The sequence below is a fragment of the Aedes aegypti genome, chromosome 1, assembly GCF_002204515.2.
Source record: "Aedes aegypti strain LVP_AGWG chromosome 1, AaegL5.0 Primary Assembly, whole genome shotgun sequence".
NCBI lineage: Eukaryota > Metazoa > Arthropoda > Insecta > Diptera > Culicidae > Aedes > Aedes aegypti.
In genome coordinates this window covers 258,671,711-258,689,938 of record NC_035107.1, presented here as the reverse complement: position 1 = coordinate 258,689,938, position 18,228 = coordinate 258,671,711, and the positions used below count along the sequence as shown (strand labels likewise).

At 37.8% G+C, this 18,228-nt stretch overlaps 1 protein-coding gene across 1 annotated transcript in view; it reads left to right on the top strand.

Moving 5' to 3' along the window:
- Nucleotides 1-18,228, top strand: part of LOC5567283 (octopamine receptor beta-2R) — a 410,493-nt gene that overhangs the window by 383,052 nt on the left and 9,213 nt on the right. The window contains exons 3-5 of the mRNA XM_021837650.1: nucleotides 9,170-9,268; nucleotides 10,085-10,183; nucleotides 10,260-10,381. Coding sequence (XP_021693342.1) covers nucleotides 9,170-9,268; nucleotides 10,085-10,183; nucleotides 10,260-10,381 — 320 coding nt within the window. The remainder of the gene's footprint in view (nucleotides 1-9,169; nucleotides 9,269-10,084; nucleotides 10,184-10,259; nucleotides 10,382-18,228) is intronic.

Genomic DNA, 18,228 nt, shown 5'->3' with positions numbered 1-18,228 from the left:
AGGTTGGCTACTTGTCTGCACCGATTGATATTAAGAATCTGGGATATAGAACAGCTATCGGAGAAGACGAAGGAGGGAGTAATATACCCAATATACAAAAAGGGTAACAAGTTAGAATGTGAGAACTATCGAGCGATCACCATTCTTAACGAATCCTATAGTGTGCTTTCCCAGATCATCTTTCGCCGTCTATGGCCGCTGGCCAGCAGATTTGTGAAAAGTTATCGAGCTGGTATTGTGGACGGGCGATCGATAACTGGCAAAATCTTTATGTTGCGGCAGATCCTCCAACAGAGTCGCGAACATCAAGTCTCTACGCAGCTCCTATTCATCGACCGCGAAGAGCTATGGAAGAATATGAACGAGAATGGTTTTCCCGGGAAACTGAGTAGACTGATTAAGGCAACGATGGTTAGTGTACAGTGCTATGTGAAGATATCGGGTGCGTTATCGGACCAGTTTGAAACACGCAAAGGACTTCGACGAGGCGATGGATGGTCTTTCCTGCCTCCTGTTCAATATTGCGCTAGAATGTGTTATGGAACGGGCGGGCTTTAACATGCGGGGCACGATCTTCAATACATCCAGCCAGTTCATCTGTTTCGTCGACGACGTGGACATTGTCGGACATTCCAGGTGGTTGCTGAACAGTATACCAGGTTGAAAAGTAAAGCAGATCGGGTTGGATTGAAGGTAAATTCGTCGAAGACGAAATATCTGCTGGCTGAAGAAAGCTGGAGAGCTCACATTGGCAGACGCGTGATGATCGACGGAGATGAGTTCGAGGTGGTGGACGAATTTGTCTACCACGGATCATTGGTAACGTCGGATAACAACTGCAGCAGAGAAATTCGAAGACGTATCATCAACGGAAGTCGTGCTTACTACGGACTCCACAAGGCCTTGCGATCGATATTTTTGGCGTGAAGTTAGAAGGTTCGTCAAGGTGAGGGAGAAGTTTGTAAAACCGTTCACGAGTCCCCTGAGGGAAAAGTCTCAAAGTAGTCGGGCAAAGTTGAAAACGACCGGTGGTCTCTCGGTTTCCGGGAGTGGCGCCTAAGCCACCGAGTTTAAGTAAAACCTCGTGGATTTTGAACGGTTACACATCACGATCTAGAGATATCATATATTACAAATTTTGCATTCTTATCCCTCAAGGTTCATATAGTGCAAGTCAGAAAAAGCGGAAGAGGTGCCAAGTTCCCAACTAGAAGGACGATTCTCAGCTCTCAAAGGTAGATCGTACTTAGCACTGAAACTTCGCCCAAAGCAGTACTGTGCTAAATACTGTTAAATACGAGATATTTAACAACACCCCCAAATTGAAGATATCCCATAAGCCCTGAGTCTCCTATAACGCGGATTCCTATAACGCCCCCCAAACATGTGTCTAATAGGAGACCTGACTGTACCTTATTTGGCACAGAAATGATGATCAGCAGTCTCTGACATGGTGAACTGCATATGACAAAAGTTTTGACCGTGGTTGGTTACTAGTCTTATCAAAGATTGATCGTACCCCGACCGGCACTGCGAAGAAGTACGGATGGGACTTCTGAACAGGAAACTTAGGATCATACAAAGGAGTCTATTTTATTCCTTTAGGTACACAAAGTACCAATGGTATGACATGTCCAGGATTTACCATGTTCAGAATCTTTAGAATCCATTTTATCACAAAATTAGGTAGCTCCTCCAATATATGTTGCGGTCACCTTGAATCCGTCGAGAATCCGGGTGACAGTTTCAGTTCCTCCGGTGTATTTTAGGCAAAGTGTTCGTCGGTACCTTCCACCTTCGAAACAAAAGCCACTCAATCGATCAGCAAATATAAAATTTGGTGGAGCTCGCTACACAGTAACTGATCATGTGAGCCAGCAAAGTATTCCGTTTTCAATAGCTCTTCATGATATTTCGTTAAATGTTTGGAGTTTGGACATTAAGGAACTCCTCCAAAAACTCGTCTGTGAAACGTCTATACCACACCAGACCTATGGATTATGCACAACAGAGGCGCGTCCACGTTCGAAATCATGGATAGGACAAACATTGGCAAATATTATTTAACCCTATGGATTCCTAAACTGGATATTGAAAGCTACTATATTTAAGGGGCTCAAACGCAAAGTGTGCCACAAAACTAAGCAAGCTTTTCGTCTTTACAGGGCTGGTAGCGACTGAGTACCTTAAAAATAAGATCTTAACGACCTGTTACCTGTAAAAAGAGGCCTACAAGAAATCAAATAGAGACTAAAAACAAGAAGCTAAGAAACAAAATGAAAAACCCAATTTTAAACAGGAAATAAGAGTTTGATTATTTATACCATCAGAGCAGATAGTTCTCTAAGATCTAAGACTTTTTTGAGAATTCCTCGTGAAATTACTGCTTAGTATGTGTTATATTTTCATCAGAGATTATTGCAAGTATGTTTAGATATTACTTCGGAATTTTCTAAAGGTGTACATTTAGCTATTATTTCCCAAAGAATTTCTCCAAAAAATTTTGCTTTGGATACCTCATAAAATCAACCTTTAATGTCCCAAGAAGTATCATAGAAATGGAATTTCTCCAAAGATTTTTTTCGAAAATCATAAAAACTCCTCCAAAAATTCTTTGAGATATTTTTCAGGAAAGTCATTCTTTCTCCGGGATTTTATCCAGTGATTCATCCTGGATTTTCTCTGGGACATCCTCCTGGCCAGAACATCTTCTAAAATTCAATTTATAATTTCTCCAGAAATGCCTCCAGGAAGTTCTAGTAGAGAGTTCCTATGAAATTGTAAATCAGGATTTATATAAAATTTTAACTTGAATCTTATCTGGAGATGTCTTCAGCAATTACTCCAGAGCTTTATTCTAAGAATCCTACAGAAATTCCTCTTAGATGCTTTTTGGTGAATTGCTTCCAGAAATTACTCCAGGAAATGCTATGAATTTACTTCTGAAAAATTAATCCGTGAGGCATTTCTGAAGAAATAGTTAGTGTGTTAGTTTTAAAGTAATTAAGGATAAATTATCAAAGAACTCCAAATCTTTCGAAGAAGTTTAAGAAGATTTCATAGATAATTTGCTGAGATAATCGAAAATACAATCAATCCAATCTCGGGATAGTATTTTGCAGGGTTTTCTGAAGAAACTTCTCGAAAAACATTGGACATGATCTCGAAAGAAATAATGCAAGAATGATTGGAGGAATTATTGGGAAAATTGTTGCAGTATTAACTGGTGTGAAAACTTAAATAGACTTTTGAAAGTAGCATGGGAATGTTTTGAATAACATTTTAGGAAATATTTGAAAAACTGTGGGGGTAATATTTGAATTGAATGCTGGAGAATACTTGGATGAAATGCTAGATAAATTCTTAGAAAAAATAGATTCGTTCGAAGAATACCTCAATGAATTCCCTGGGAGGAAACGTAGATGAATTCTTGAAGGAATTCTCAGGAACAAGCGGAGGAATTTTTGCAGTGTTTCTTTGGGAATCCCTTAAGCTATTTTTTTAATTCTGGAACCTTTGTGTAATTCCTTGGCAGATATTCTGTGCAAATCTTAAGAAGATCTCCTACAGTAACAAGTGGAGAATTCAGTTGTGGGGTTTGTGAAAAAATGTCTGGAGGAAATTCTAGGATAGAAAAAATCCTACTAGAATTGGCAAAGAAATCTCTAGAAGAATTTCAGGAGAGATCCCTCTAGGAGACCCTGAAAGTATTCTAAATAAAATCACTATTGATTAATGAAGATTTGAGATATAGTCTCTGAAACTTTCTCTGGAGGCTGTACAATTTTGCATTAGGATTCAATGCAAGCAAAATATTAAAAATGAAACTTTAGAGATCATTTTGGTTAAAACAGAGACTTTAGAAAACATCCATTAAAGTAGAGAATTTCAAGAGACTGGCATTAAAATAAAGACCCGAAAATATCATTTTTCGAGAACTATCTAACAACTACTTGCAAAGTTTTGATAGATTATGTCAAGAGTAACCGCACTTTTGAAAATCGCTGGCACCACCACACTCGTGCTTTGTATGACACGATGCGACTGGTCTTATATTAATCTACAACAGCTTCCAAATAATAGTTAAGAATTTTCTGATCTTGGAATCTCACTAATAAAGAAATAAGAAAAAATATTGATCATTCTCTTTTGATGTTTTAAAAACTTCTCATAAATTACTTCCAGCATTGCTCACGGAACATATATGAAATATATTAGATCACTCCATTTAGATTCCATAATTATAGCAAATAGAAATTAGCTATAGATGTCAGTGTCTCCTATCTCCTATCTTGATTGTAAACAATTATCTTGCTTTATTCAAATGATATCCGGTCCTACTCCTATATAAGGCCTGCACAATTACACTAAGCCTCTTTTGTATTTCGACTGTATAATAAACCACATTGGTAAGTGTATAGAGTGGTCTCGTTTTTCATTCCTCCGTCCATACAGATCAGTTGGCGACGAGGTAATCGGTAGCGCGTGTTCGTAGTTTGTGTAGTGAGTCGGTCAGTGCGTCTAAAGTCAATCACGTGGTCGTGAAGTCATGACAAGTGTCGAAGGAAGCAGTAAAGGTGAAAATTCGAAATCTGCAATACCGGTGATCGTAAATCGTGGAGGAATGATCGGAAGCATTGAGCCTTACGTCCCTGGTGAGTGCTTCGGAGAGTACAAAGAGCGTCTCGAACTATTTTTCGAGTTAAACGATGTGATCGAAAGCAAGCGCGTGGCTATGCTAATCACATTGATCGGTCCGGAAACGTACAAGATTTTGAAGTCGTTAGTGATCCCCGCGGAACCTAAAACGAAAAGTTTTGAAGAACTGGTGACCGCGTTAACAGGCCATTTTGCGCCAACAGTGAATGTGATTGCAGAAAGGTACAAGTTCCACCAGTGTGTGCAAGCATCGTCAGAATCCATCGCGGAGTACATTGTCGCGATAAAAGCACGTGCTCAGTCGTGTAAGTTTGATAATTTCCTGGATGACGCTTTGCGGGATAGGTTTGTGGCTGGAATCCAAAGTTCGGGTTTACGAGCAGTTCTTCTGAAAGAGAAAAACCTAACGTTTCAGTCCGCGTGTGATTTGGCCTTGAACTACGAAATGGCTGAGTCCGGCAACACCACGTTGCAGCATTCGTCGCAGCAGTATGTGAAAAGGTTAGGTTTCAAGCAGTCACGTGTTAAAGAAGAAAAAACGGTACCGCAAGTGAGCAAGAGTGATATCCGGAAAACGTGCCATTTGTGTGGAAAATCGCACGAACCAAAGGACTGTCCAGCACGTAACTGGGAGTGTTTTTCGTGCGGGAAGAAAGGACATACGTCGTTGGTATGTAGATCCAAGCCGAAGAAAAACGTGAAAAGTGTGCTGAAAAAATCATCGAGAATCCACGAGGTCAAGCAAAAAGTGGCCGATAGTGAAGAAGAAGGAGAATTTTTCGCTATGAAGTTGATTGAAGAAGAAGAATGTCCAGATCCAGCGTCCGTCAACGTAGTCAGCGAGGTCTGCAAGCCGTCAAGCAGTGCGAGTCCTGTAGCCAAGATGGAGGTGCTCATAGAGGAAAAGTCGGTCGTCATGGAGGTCGACACTGGAGCTAGTGCGTCAGTCATACCACTAGAAAGGTATTTATCGCTATTCAGTGAAATCCCAGTCCAAAAATGTCCAAAAACGTTTGTAACGCTAACAGGAGATAAGATTCAGATAAGTGGTCAGATTAAGGTTAGGGTTAGGCTACCAGGAAGTTCACGTGCTGTTGAGTTAGAACTTGTCATTTGCGAGTGTAAAAAGCCGTCTGTATCGAAAATGCCATTGATTGGTCGTCCTTGGCTCGATTGTTTGGTCCCCGAGTGGAGGCAATTGTTCGATTCTGGTGTGTCACGAATCCAGTTGTTGAGCAGTAAGTCTGTCGATTTGGTTAGCATCCAAAAACGATTCCCAAATGTGATTTCTCGTAGTCTATCTGATAGTATCGTTGGTTATGAGGCGGAAATAGTGCTAAAACCAGATGCCGTCCCAATATTCCACAAAGCGTATACGGTCCCTTTTGGAATTAGAGGTAGAGTGGAACATGAGCTAGATCGAATGTGTCGTGAAGGTGTGATAGTTCCGGTAAAGTCTAGTCCGTGGACCTCTCCAATTGTAGTAGTGCCAAAGTCCGATTCTGTTCGTATTTGTATCGATTGTAAAGTCACGATCAATAAGTTTATCGAAACCGAACATTACCCCCTTCCGCGCAGTGATGATCTGTTCGCTAGTTTGGCAAATTTCAATTGTTTCTGTGTGATTGATCTCTCAAGAGCCTATCTACAGCTCAAAGTGTCTGAGAAGTCCCGTCAGTATTTAACGATCAACACACATAAGGGTTTGTATCAGTATACGCGATTACCTTTTGGTGTGTCTAGTGCCCCTTCGATTTTTCAGTCCGTTATTGATAGGGTGTTGCAAGGTGTCCCTGGTACAAAAGTTTACCTCGACGACATAATAATTGGTGGTAGCACCCTAGAGGAGTGCAAAGCTCGACTCTCGGAAGTTCTAAGTCGTTTGAATGTCCATCATGTGAAAATTAATCTCGAGAAGTGCAAATTCTTCGAGGAGTCTGTTGATTTCTTAGGTCACACAATCAGCTTTAACACCATTCGTCCAAATTCAGAAAAGGTCGTGGCTATTGTGAACGCCCCAGTTCCTAAGTCCATTGTAGAGCTTCAAGCATATTTAGGATTGTTGTATTACTATGGCAGATTCATCCCTAGATTGTCAGAGGAATTGCGAGAGCTGTACAATTTGCTCAAAAAAGGCACCAAGTTTAACTGGAGTCCTCTTTGTCAGTCCACTTTTGTGAGAAGTAAACAGTTGATACTGGATCATGATGTCCTAACTCTGTATGATCCAGATAAGGAAATAGTAGTCTGTGCCGATGGAAGTCCGCTTGGTGTTGGTGCAATACTATCACACGTCGTAGATGGTGTTGAACGTCCAGTCCTATTTGCATCTAGTACCCTTTCTCCAGCTGAGCGTAATTATTCTCAATTACATCGAGAAGCACTTGCGATAATATTTGCAGTGACTCGTTTTCACAAATACTTGTACGGAGAAAGCTTTACTCTTTGCTCAGATTCTGAAGCCCTGAAAGAGATATTCAACCCAACAAAAGGTACATCTATTGTTTCTGCGTCAAGGTTACAGCGTTGGTCAGTCACATTGTCTATGTACAAGTACAAGTTCATCCATCGTCCGGCACGAGAGATGCGCCATGTTGATATATCTAGATTGCCGTTACCAGATCCTACTGGTATTGATGATGAGTCTATACATCGTCTGTCTGAAAACTGTCCACTTGATTTTGAAAAGATTAGAGATGCGCAAAAGCGTGATCAGTTGGTCCAGAAGTTAGTTGCCTGCGTACATGATGGTTGGCCCAAGCAAGTCCCTGATTGTTTGCAAGTTTATTACAAGATCCGTAACAACTTTAGCATTGAAGAATGGGAAAGCTCCAAATGACATGATCTACTCATATAAGCCAGGAACATTACTAACTAAAATGAATCCAAAGCATAATGAGAAAATAATTAATGAAACAGGTTGTAAATCAAAAGTAATTTATGTACAAAAACAAGAAAAGAAGATTAATGACGAAACATTCAAAATTAATGGAAAAGTAATGTACAGAAATGTGTTTAAAAATTATGTTAAATGGATTCCTGCAAGAGTTGTGAAGAGAGTCAGTCTTTGTACATATTTGATTAATGTAAATGACAATGTTAAATTTGTGCACAGAAATCAGATTAGGAAGTCTAGTTTAGATGATAAGTTCCATCCTGAATATTTGATTCATAATAATGATTTTATTAGAAAAGAAACGACAAATGAAGATACTGAGCTCAAGCATAAAAGAAAAGAAGCGAAATTGAATTCGCCTAAAAAGGTCAGAAGATCAAGTCGAATTAGGAAACGGCCTTTGAGATTTGGTTTCAAAAGTTATAAGAAATATTGATAGTCGAATATAAGAATCTTCAAAAGTGGGAGGATGAAATATATTAGATCACTCCATTTAGATTCCATAATTATAGCAAATAGAAATTAGCTATAGATGTCAGTGTCTCCTATCTCCTATCTTGATTGTAAACAATTATCTTGCTTTATTCAAATGATATCCGGTCCTACTCCTATATAAGGCCTGCACAATTTAGACTAAGCCTCTTTTGTATTTCGACTGTATAATAAACCACATTGGTAAGTGTATAGAGTGGTCTCGTTTTTCATTCCTCCGTCCATACAGATCAATATACAGGGTTGATCGTTGATATTTTTAAGAAACCATTCACTGATACATTCAGAAATACCATAGAAGATTGCTCCATTAGTTTTCCTAACGATTGAAGAGGTTTCTTGTAACAATTCCCACAGTTAGTTTCCCAAGCCTTGCACTATAGGTATTTTGAATCGTTCTTCACACGAGCCAGGATTTTTCGGGAGTCATGCACAAACCATATTACGATTTACTAGGCATGAGAAACCATGAAAACTCTTATCGTGTCTTCCATTCTTCATAAGAACAAGTAGAATGATCGAGTTTGCATGTATATTGAACAGATAATAATTAGTTTAATTTATTTTCAAGTTCTCTGTTGATCTTGTTTTTGTTGAATCGTGGGTAGGACAATCCTTTGACTGTCCTATCTAGGCTTTTTTGTGCGTAGTACATGTCCTACCTGTCCTACCCATTTCCCACGCCACTGATGCACAACAAGGACTGATAATCACGAGCATGTAATCCAAATACAACATCTACTCGGCAAAGTATATTTTCTGCATCTACCTGTAAACCTATTGAATAGTTCGTTTTGAAAGGGAAAACAATGAACGAAACATACAGCTTGTTTTTCCCATCGGGCCCATCACTCTAATCTCAGTTGCAACATGTATAACCAGCATCCGTATCCATTCCCCAGGGATTACACAAATCAAATCAGTCCGTCCGTAATCGAATACTACTTCATCATTTCCCCATTATGGGTACATCCATTGAAATGCAAATATTGCAGCATGCTCCCCTGCCAACACAACGAAAGGATTGCGTCCAACAATTTTCCCATCAACTTTCAGGATTTCATTAATTAAAATCGCATTTTTCACTGATCCTCTGCTCTTCTCTATCTTTTCTCATTTCAGAGTTATAACAAATTATTTTGTGGTATCGTTGGCCATGGCAGACATCATGGTTGCGATGATGGCCATGACATTTAATTTCAGTGTACAAATTACGGGAAGGTAAGCGCACCCTTGCATGGCACAGCAGACATAGGATGTACACTCAAAAACGAAAACGGTCACCGAATCACTAAAGTTTATTCACTTATGACTATTTGCTATATGTCTCCCTGTTGTCTTCATGCTGTCTAATTATCATATCGACAGGGTTCATAAATGTATCGTTTTGATTCAAACTTCGGATAGGTATATTCTAATTCCGTACACTCCGTCACAATTTGTTCCAGTTGTGATAAACTTTTGTTGTGGAATAAGATTGTTTCAACAAGAACAGGAAGGGACAGGTATTTGTTGCTGCGTGTTGATTGACAATTGATTCACTAGTTTGGTACAGCAATTGAAATTGGGCACTGACAAATAGCATAAAAATTCCTATCAGAATGAGAGAGAGGCAGATAAAAACTAGTCAAATATTAATAAAATTTAGCATTTCTGTGACTATCGCTGTTTTTGAGTGCAACGTCCACCGCCGTCATACTTGCGTGTGTAATCAAATGAATGTCACATGGCGTCTCTTTGAAGTTGGCCAGCGAGTGTGAGATTCAATTTCTGAATTTTTCTGTTTCTCTTTTTTTTTGTTGCTCTTGCTTGCTCCCCATGACTGACGCCGGCAACTGGCAACATGTGGAACTTGTCACTCGGGGATTCCTCAACGCACGACGACGAACTCCCGTGACATCCATCCGGCATTGGCGTAATGAAATTCGAATCCCACGGCTTTTCCATATTCGGGTTGACGGTGATGGGGTCGAAAAAACAACTCCCTGACTGGATGATGATGATGGTGATGGACTGACGGATTCTGACTGGGCGCAGTTGGAAATTTGGATCCTTCATGTGTGACGTGTGGAACAGTTTGGATGTGTACTTCTCGACCGCCAGTATACTGCATCTGTGCTGTATTTCGGTGGATAGGTGAGGCTGTCATGTTCCTATCCTATTGACTTAACAGAGTTGATTAATGTTTTTTTTTTCACTTTTTTTTTGACAGGTATTATGCGATAGTGAAACCACTTAAGTATCCCATAAGCATGACTAAGCGAGTCGTGGCCATAATGTTACTCAATACCTGGATATCACCAGCACTGTTGTCATTCGTACCGATCTTCGCCGGTGAGTAGGACGTAAACTATTATCTTACTATGTAAGTGTATTTACATGCAATTACGAAGGATTATTTAATAAGTCAGGTAAATTTCGCGCAAACATGAACGAAAGTAAACCAGTTAACGAACAAACTATTTCTAATCCTATCGTACGTGTCGACCATAAGTCTATCTGGTGACCTACTTACATTGTACTGCTTAGTTGTGATTCGGCTGAATTTCTTGTTTAGCATAAGTTGGATTCAAATTACCGTCGTTGATGTCCAGCGACATTTCTTTATTTATTTTGACTCCTAAATCACGTCCTCCTTCGAAACCTGCCTGTCGAAGTCTGTTTGTGTCACGTGACGAAGCTCAACCCTCAGAAAAGGAATCAATTGACCTTTGCTTTGACATCGTCAACCACGACAAAGTTTACGCCTCCGTGGATAATGGCATCCTGGCACGAATTTTCACGAAAAGGCCTCTTTTTTCTCACCGCAAGTTGTCCCTTTTGACCGTGACCGCGCGCGCGCCACATGCACACACGTGTCCTTTCGAACATTCGGTCAATGCTGACTGACCAAAGCAGAAAAGATCCTTTGTAGGGTAAACGGGTTCAAAATGCACTAATGGTGTAAAATACCGCAGCGTGTATTTTAATGGAACAAATATTATTTACAATACCGTAAAACGGGGTAACATTGATAGGAATGACCATAAAAAAAATATTCAACATTTTTCTTTGAAACATTTTGAATGCATGAATGGTGCTTCTCTTTTTATATTCTTAAGCTTACGAAAATAAAGTTTTTTGGAAGTAATAAGTTTTTTCGTGTGTTTTTTTTTCTACTTTTGGTCCATTTCTGCCTTCCAGCAGGAGATCAAAACACGTGTTAAGTTAAACAATTTTGTAGAAGGCAAGATAAATGTTGAAAATCTCGCAAAAGAGTTATACAATTTTTAACAAAATATGCACAAACTTATGTAAAAATACTCGTTTGAAAACACTTTTGTCCATGACTTTATACTGAGATTTGAAACACTTTTTATGTCTTCCGAAACGTTGTACGATATCTTAAAACGCATGTTTTGTTGGACATTACAACTCTCTATTTGTTAAAGTAAAGAACTTAACGCCATGTTACGCCAGAAGTAGGTATTGGTGCCTAAACTACCTCTAAAATGCTTGAAAAAGAATGTTATGATAAGAAATGATTTTTAGGTGTCACACGCATACCTGGAACCACATTATCATCAAATTTGAATGAACCTATAATTTTTCTTCGCTGAATTTCTGTTTATGGGCTATCCTTTCAGAAAGTTCTTGCCTCAAAATATTCTATCAGTGAAAAATTGCAATATTCGAGTTTAAATATTTTACGTGCAGAAGTCCTAGGTGGACAATTCATCAGATACAGTATTGGACAAAACATTTGCAACTTTTTCGATTTTCCATACAAAAAGACCTACTTTGGTATGCTAGATCTCAGTCATTTATGGACCGATTTGAATTAAATTTTCACAGAACATCAGGAATTTTAACATATATTTTTGAGTGATTTTTTCAATCACGAGTTTATTAGTTATAACGGTTTATCTAAAGTGTAATTTTCGACGAAAAATTCAAAACTATCTATCTCAAAATCTGATAACCCTACACAAAAACTGTCTTCAGCAAAATTGTTCATCTTGTTAGAATCTACAACTTTGCTGAAGATACCATGAAGCTATTCCTTCAATATGTTTAGTTATGCCATTTATAAAAAATCGTCAAAAAATTCACTTTAGTCAAACCGTTACTGGTTTTGAACTCGTGATTGGAAAAATCACTCAAAAATATATGTTAAAATTCAAGTTGTATGGAAAATCGAAAAAGTTGCAAATGTGTTGTCCAATACTGTAGATACAAGGGGTTTCAGCCATTTTGGCTCGCGGAGCCCTTTTTGAAATTAAATCATTGCGCGGAGCAACTGTTATTCATCTCTGTTTGAAATCCGATTTTTTACACGCTTAAATCGACCCAGTAATTCCTACTTGAATCGTGAAGTGAGATTTACGGTCAGTGACAAAAGTTAGTAATCAAATGCTTTTTTTTTCACACAAAATTCCCAAATTTGGGGCTCTGTATCTCAGCATCTGGTTGTACGAACTGACTGAAATTTGGATGACGAACTACAAATAACCTGGAATTTAGTGAATTCATTACAATGTAGTCATTTTCCAATGAGTATCAGAGAGTTGTTCGAAGACAAAGTTATTTGTTTTATTTAACTCACAAACGGTATTTTGCGGGTGTCTGGTGTATTCTGTAAATTTGCATAACTTTTAAAAGTGAATGACATCGCCGAGCAAATCAATTGAATTGAATTAAAAAAAAAATCGCTCGATTACTTATTTTGTATTTGAACAACCCTCTGAAACTAATTGAAAAATGCCTGCATTGTAATAATTTCACTGCAGACAAAATTTCAGGTTAAGCATAAAGCATTTAATACGAAAAAAAAACATTTGGTTACTAAGGGGTACATAAATTATGTCACGTATCAGAAAAACAAGTACTGCGTGACAAGCCTTACAAAATTTTCGGAGGTCTCATACAAAAAGTGTGACTAGGGGGGAACGGGTAAAAAAGTTGTGTACCATCCCTCAATGGCACTATACCTATTTGTGTTTCGTCAAATATTTCAAAATTTTTGGCTCGTGGCAGAACTGCTTTGGCGAGGAAATTTTCCGACTTATGTTTTAAGCTCGAACAACTGAGAAAGATTTTGTAGCGAAATTTTTCCTTTTTTAAGTCTCCATTGATGTGTTAACCACAAGTTCAACACTTGAAAAAACCTGTAAGATATTCCTAACGGTTTCAAAATTTCGACATTTATCAGTTACTTTAATTCATTTTTTTACAAGGATGAGTATCCCAATAAAACTTGAACACGTTAAAAGTTTCAAATTATTCTTTTGAGAAAAATTGTATATAAATCAAGAAAAAAACAATTTTGCAGTAAGAACTAACTGTCTTGTACAAAATGAATGATCAAATATTCGCCGACAGAATACTTTAAACTTACAAAATATGAACCTTGGCTTGGTTTGATATAATTAAAAGCATACTGGTAGGTACAAATTTTCAAATTTGTCGCGGAGCACCTGCCATGGCTTCATGGAGCACCAAGTGCTCCGCGGAGCACGATCTGAAAACCGCTGAGATAGGATGTCAGAGTACTATTCATGACTCTTAGTCTTTGAATTGCTTCAAAAACCTAAAACAATGCAGATAAGATTTGAAAAAATCAAAAAAATTGACTTTTTTTTTATTTTTAACTGAGGGCTCATGTAGCATATGGCATTATGGAGCCGAATAAATTTCGAAATTATTTCTATTTTAATCTCTGCAACTTAGTTATTTTTGTAAGTTAGGACACGTTCTCAACTCTGAACGAGCTGACTAAAGAAAAGCTCAGTTTTCGTATGCTTTTGCCATTCAGTTATATTCTGGTAACAAAATTAAAAAAATGGTTTTAGCGACACACATAATTACATGGATGAAAACCGTCTAAAACCATTGATTGAAATAAACAAACATTTTATTCATTATGTGCATTGTTGTTTATTGAATGAAGTTTTTAGATTGCGCATTATAACATTAGTATGACTCGTGGTGATATATGTAGTTTTAATGTAAAACATTGCCAAACATGCATTTATTTATTCTTCTATAAGTCAGTTCTTAAGTTGTTGAGCTAAAAAATTCCTTTAATTTCTTTACCATAAAGTATCGTTTTAACTGCCACTCAACATACAAGTGAAAAAATAGCGACATTTAACAGCTGAGAGGCAGTATCTGCCCCAATGTGGGCATGACGCCAATACGTGGGAGTATGATTTTGAGATCAAAAATTTGCGGCCATCTTCAAATTCGACGGTATCTTGGTTTTAAATAGTTGAATGATTTTTTTTACCATCTTAACGCTCATCATGTTGAATTATAAGGCATCCATTGAAAAAAATAAAACAATCAGATTATTTCATTCTTATCTTATATCAGCTGTTCAATTGATTGATCATTTCAATCAATGATTTTGGACCAAAGGAATAAAAGAAAAATGCAATTCCTGAACTTGAAGATATACCGAAGAATCATTCTGGTACTAAATATGCTTAATAAAAAAATCCTATTTAATTATTCGTTTTTATAATGAATTAAGCTGAGAAGCAGGCTCTGTTTCAGTAAGGACGTAACGCTAGGAAAAAAAGAACAAGAAGAGTAAGCAACACGGTAGCCTTAAAATCAACAAGTGCTATCATGGTTATAAACTCATTCTACTACTTACAATCAAGATGGCGTCAAAGTTCAAGACAGCCGCCAGACTTTTTCACTTCAATTAATACTATTATTCTTCACTCGACTCGAGAAAACACCCACGATTGAAAACTTGTTTCTTTGTTGTACAAAAACTGATGTTTTCATTGATTGCACTCGCCATATAAGTAAAGATCGTTTTCGATTTAGAAAATCTTTCATTTCATAGGGTACATTAATTGAGTTGGACATGGCTCACCTACTCTTTGTAGGCTATATTACGCAGGTTTTTGTCAGCTTTCTGATGGTGATCTCAGATTTCTGAACGAGCGGTGCGCTAATGGTGAAATAGTAGTTTACGGAACAAGTTGCAGAATGATGATTTTTACAGCACGAGTCGTAAATTTATCCTATGAGGCTTGCCGAGTAGGATAATTACGACGAGTGCTGTAAACATCGAGTTCTGTAACGAGTTACGAACAGCATTTTTTGCAATTTTGTAGAAGACCACTTGAGGGTATCAGAAATTATATCGAAATGCATTCACCATTATTTTACAATTTCGGAAAAAATGTTGTTGAAAGAGAATTGAGAAAGCGTTGCGTAATAAATCATTACAGCACTGGTTTCAGTTGCGTAATGACGATTCCCGCACTGCATACTTCAGTGCAGGAAAGTAGGTTGTTTCATGGTAGATTGGCGTGATGAAAAACAGCGTATTATGATGAGGAATCGCAAACAAATGGTGGCTAAATTCAAAATGGTTGCCCACATTTTTTTTTTATCTCAGATGAAAGCTACCGTCGTGCGGGGTGACATTGGTCCATAAGGGTGACTTTGGGCCAAGATTTTTACAGCAAACTAAAATCAGAATAATGAAAACAATGTGGCAAGCTTCAAGAATACGTTATAAATAGCCACTGGATGGTCATGGATTAGTTTTTTGCCTCCCGTGCTAGTCAAGAGATGCATCGAAAAGGGCGGTCAAAGTCACCCCATTTTATTATATTTAACTGAGGGCTCATGTAGCATATGGCATTATGGAGCCGAATAAATTTCGAAATCATTTCTATTTTAATCTCTGCAACTTAGTTATTTTTGTAAGTTAGGACACGTACTCAACTCTGAACGAGCTGACTAGAGAAAAGCTCAGTTTTCGTATGCTTTTGCCATTCAGTTATATTCTGGTGACAAAATTAAAAAAAAATGGTTTTAGCGGCACACATAATTACATGGATGAAAACTGTCTAAAACCATTGATTGAAATAAACAAACATTTTATTCATTATGTGCATTGTTGTTTATTGAATGAAAATTTTAGATTGCGCATTGTAATATTAGTATGAATCGTGGTGATATATGTAGTTTTAATGTAAGACATTACCAAAAATGCATTTATTTATTCTTCTATAAATCAGTTCTTAAGTTTTTGAGCTAAAAATTTCTTGAATTTCTTTGCCATAAAGTATCGTTTTAACTGCCGCCCAACATACAAGTGAAAAAATAGTGACATTTAACAGCTGAGAGGCAGTCTCTGCCCCAATGTGGGCATGACGCCAATACGTGGGAGTATCATTTTGAGATTCAAAAATCTGCGGCCATCTTCAAATTCGACTGCATCTTGGTTTTAAACAGTTGAATGAATTTTTTACCATCTTAGCGCCCATCATGTTGAATTATAAGGCATCCATTGGAAAAAAATAAAACAATCAGATTATTTCTTTTTTATCTTATATCAGCTGTTCAATTGATTGATCATTTCAATCAATGATTTTGGACCAAAGGAATAAAAGAAGAATGCAATTCCTGAACTTGAAGATATACCGAAGAATCATTCTGGTACTAAATATGCTAAATAAAAAAATCCTATTTAATTATTCGTTTTTATAATGAATTAACACGTATAGGCCTGAGTGAAAGCAAAAATACTGAAACCCTCACCGTTCAGAGAATTCTTAACGGATTCAAAAGATTTTTTGACAGTTCACTGGCCCACATATCTAGTTTCTGGAAGTGACCAGAGGAACTCGGAAATATTCCTGTGGCCTGAGTTATTCTGGTGGGTTACTGGGTCAAGTCGGGTTAAAAAGGGTTATTTTTTGGGACATGCCAATTAGCCAGCTGGCGTACCGTGATGAATCAAAATCCGGACGGTACCAATATCCGGTCACTTTGGTAATATTCATTAATTAAAGTTTGATTAGAATGCCTATATGTTTGGATTTTATTCAAATTATTTACTTTTATTATTGTAGATCTTTGTGCTATCATTTTAAATCTAGTAACCACAGCCAAATTATTGATAAAAATAATAACAAAATAGTAGTTTCTGTTGAATGTCATTTCGTCGCGGTTCATGAGTAGTGTTTGATCCTTCGACCTTGACGCTTGCTCCTGCGGGGGCGGGCGATGGGGGCAGGATCAAACTTGACGCACGTCGTTCGCTCAGAGAAATGAAAAAGCACCGCGGATCGCTAGTAGTGTTTGATCTATTGATCGCGTCGCTTGCTCTTGCGTGGGCGAGTGATGAACACTTGTTAGTCGTACAATGCGATTATCGAATTATTTCGCGAATCCGGTTAGGCGTGATTATATCATGGATCGCATCACCAAACATTGGTGACTCCCAGATCTCTACCTTATCCCACTAACCCAATATCCTTTCCATGAGAACCGTGGAGATGCAGAGGTGATCTCGGTCTCTAGTAACAACGGTAGTCACACTACCATTCCTTCCCTTCCCCGATGACCGTAAGGACGTGGCCGGTGCCGTTATTGACTTTTAAATTTGAACTCTCGATTTGTGCACATTGAAGAATGGTAAGCTAATCCCAAGCCTCATTCATTAATTTCCTGTGCAATCTTGATTGTTCTGGTCAATCACGGAGTAGCAACTACGAATTGTATGGTCATCTATGCTTATGCTTATGCTTAATGTCATTTCGTCGCGGTTCATGCAAATTCAAGTTCAAAAATCTATTGACGCGCAGGCCAAAGTACGAACAACGATTTGTTCAAGAAAAAGTGTGTGAAACTTTCTTTTTGCAGTGTTTTGAACATAATTGTTTGTATAAAGCTTTTTTGAATGTTCTGTAACACAATTGTTGAAGATTATGATGCAAATATGTATTTTACGGTGTGTTGAGAGACTGTCCGGGATTACGAGTCAGTGGTTTTAAATCCGGACATCATTTTAAAAGCCTGATTTTTACTAGTAAAAGTGATGTTTATAGGAAAGTTGGAGAAAAATTGTAAAACATATACATGAAAAGTAGTGTGAGATAACAGAATACGAACAAATGTGAAATAAATCGTGTAAATCTTTAGTGATTGACACACAAGTCGCACGCACTTCAGTTCAAGCTGCATGCGCTCCATTTCAGGTGACCAAAACTTTAATATTACTTACGTGCAACATTATGAGATAAATATTTTCATCGATTTTGTCAAGGAGCAATAATTTATTGAGTTCGACATGATTTTCATAAGCGATATTAAAATAAATCAAGATTTTACACAGATGTCCGGATTTCGATCCAACAGTGTCCGGACTTAAAAACACCGGTGTCCGG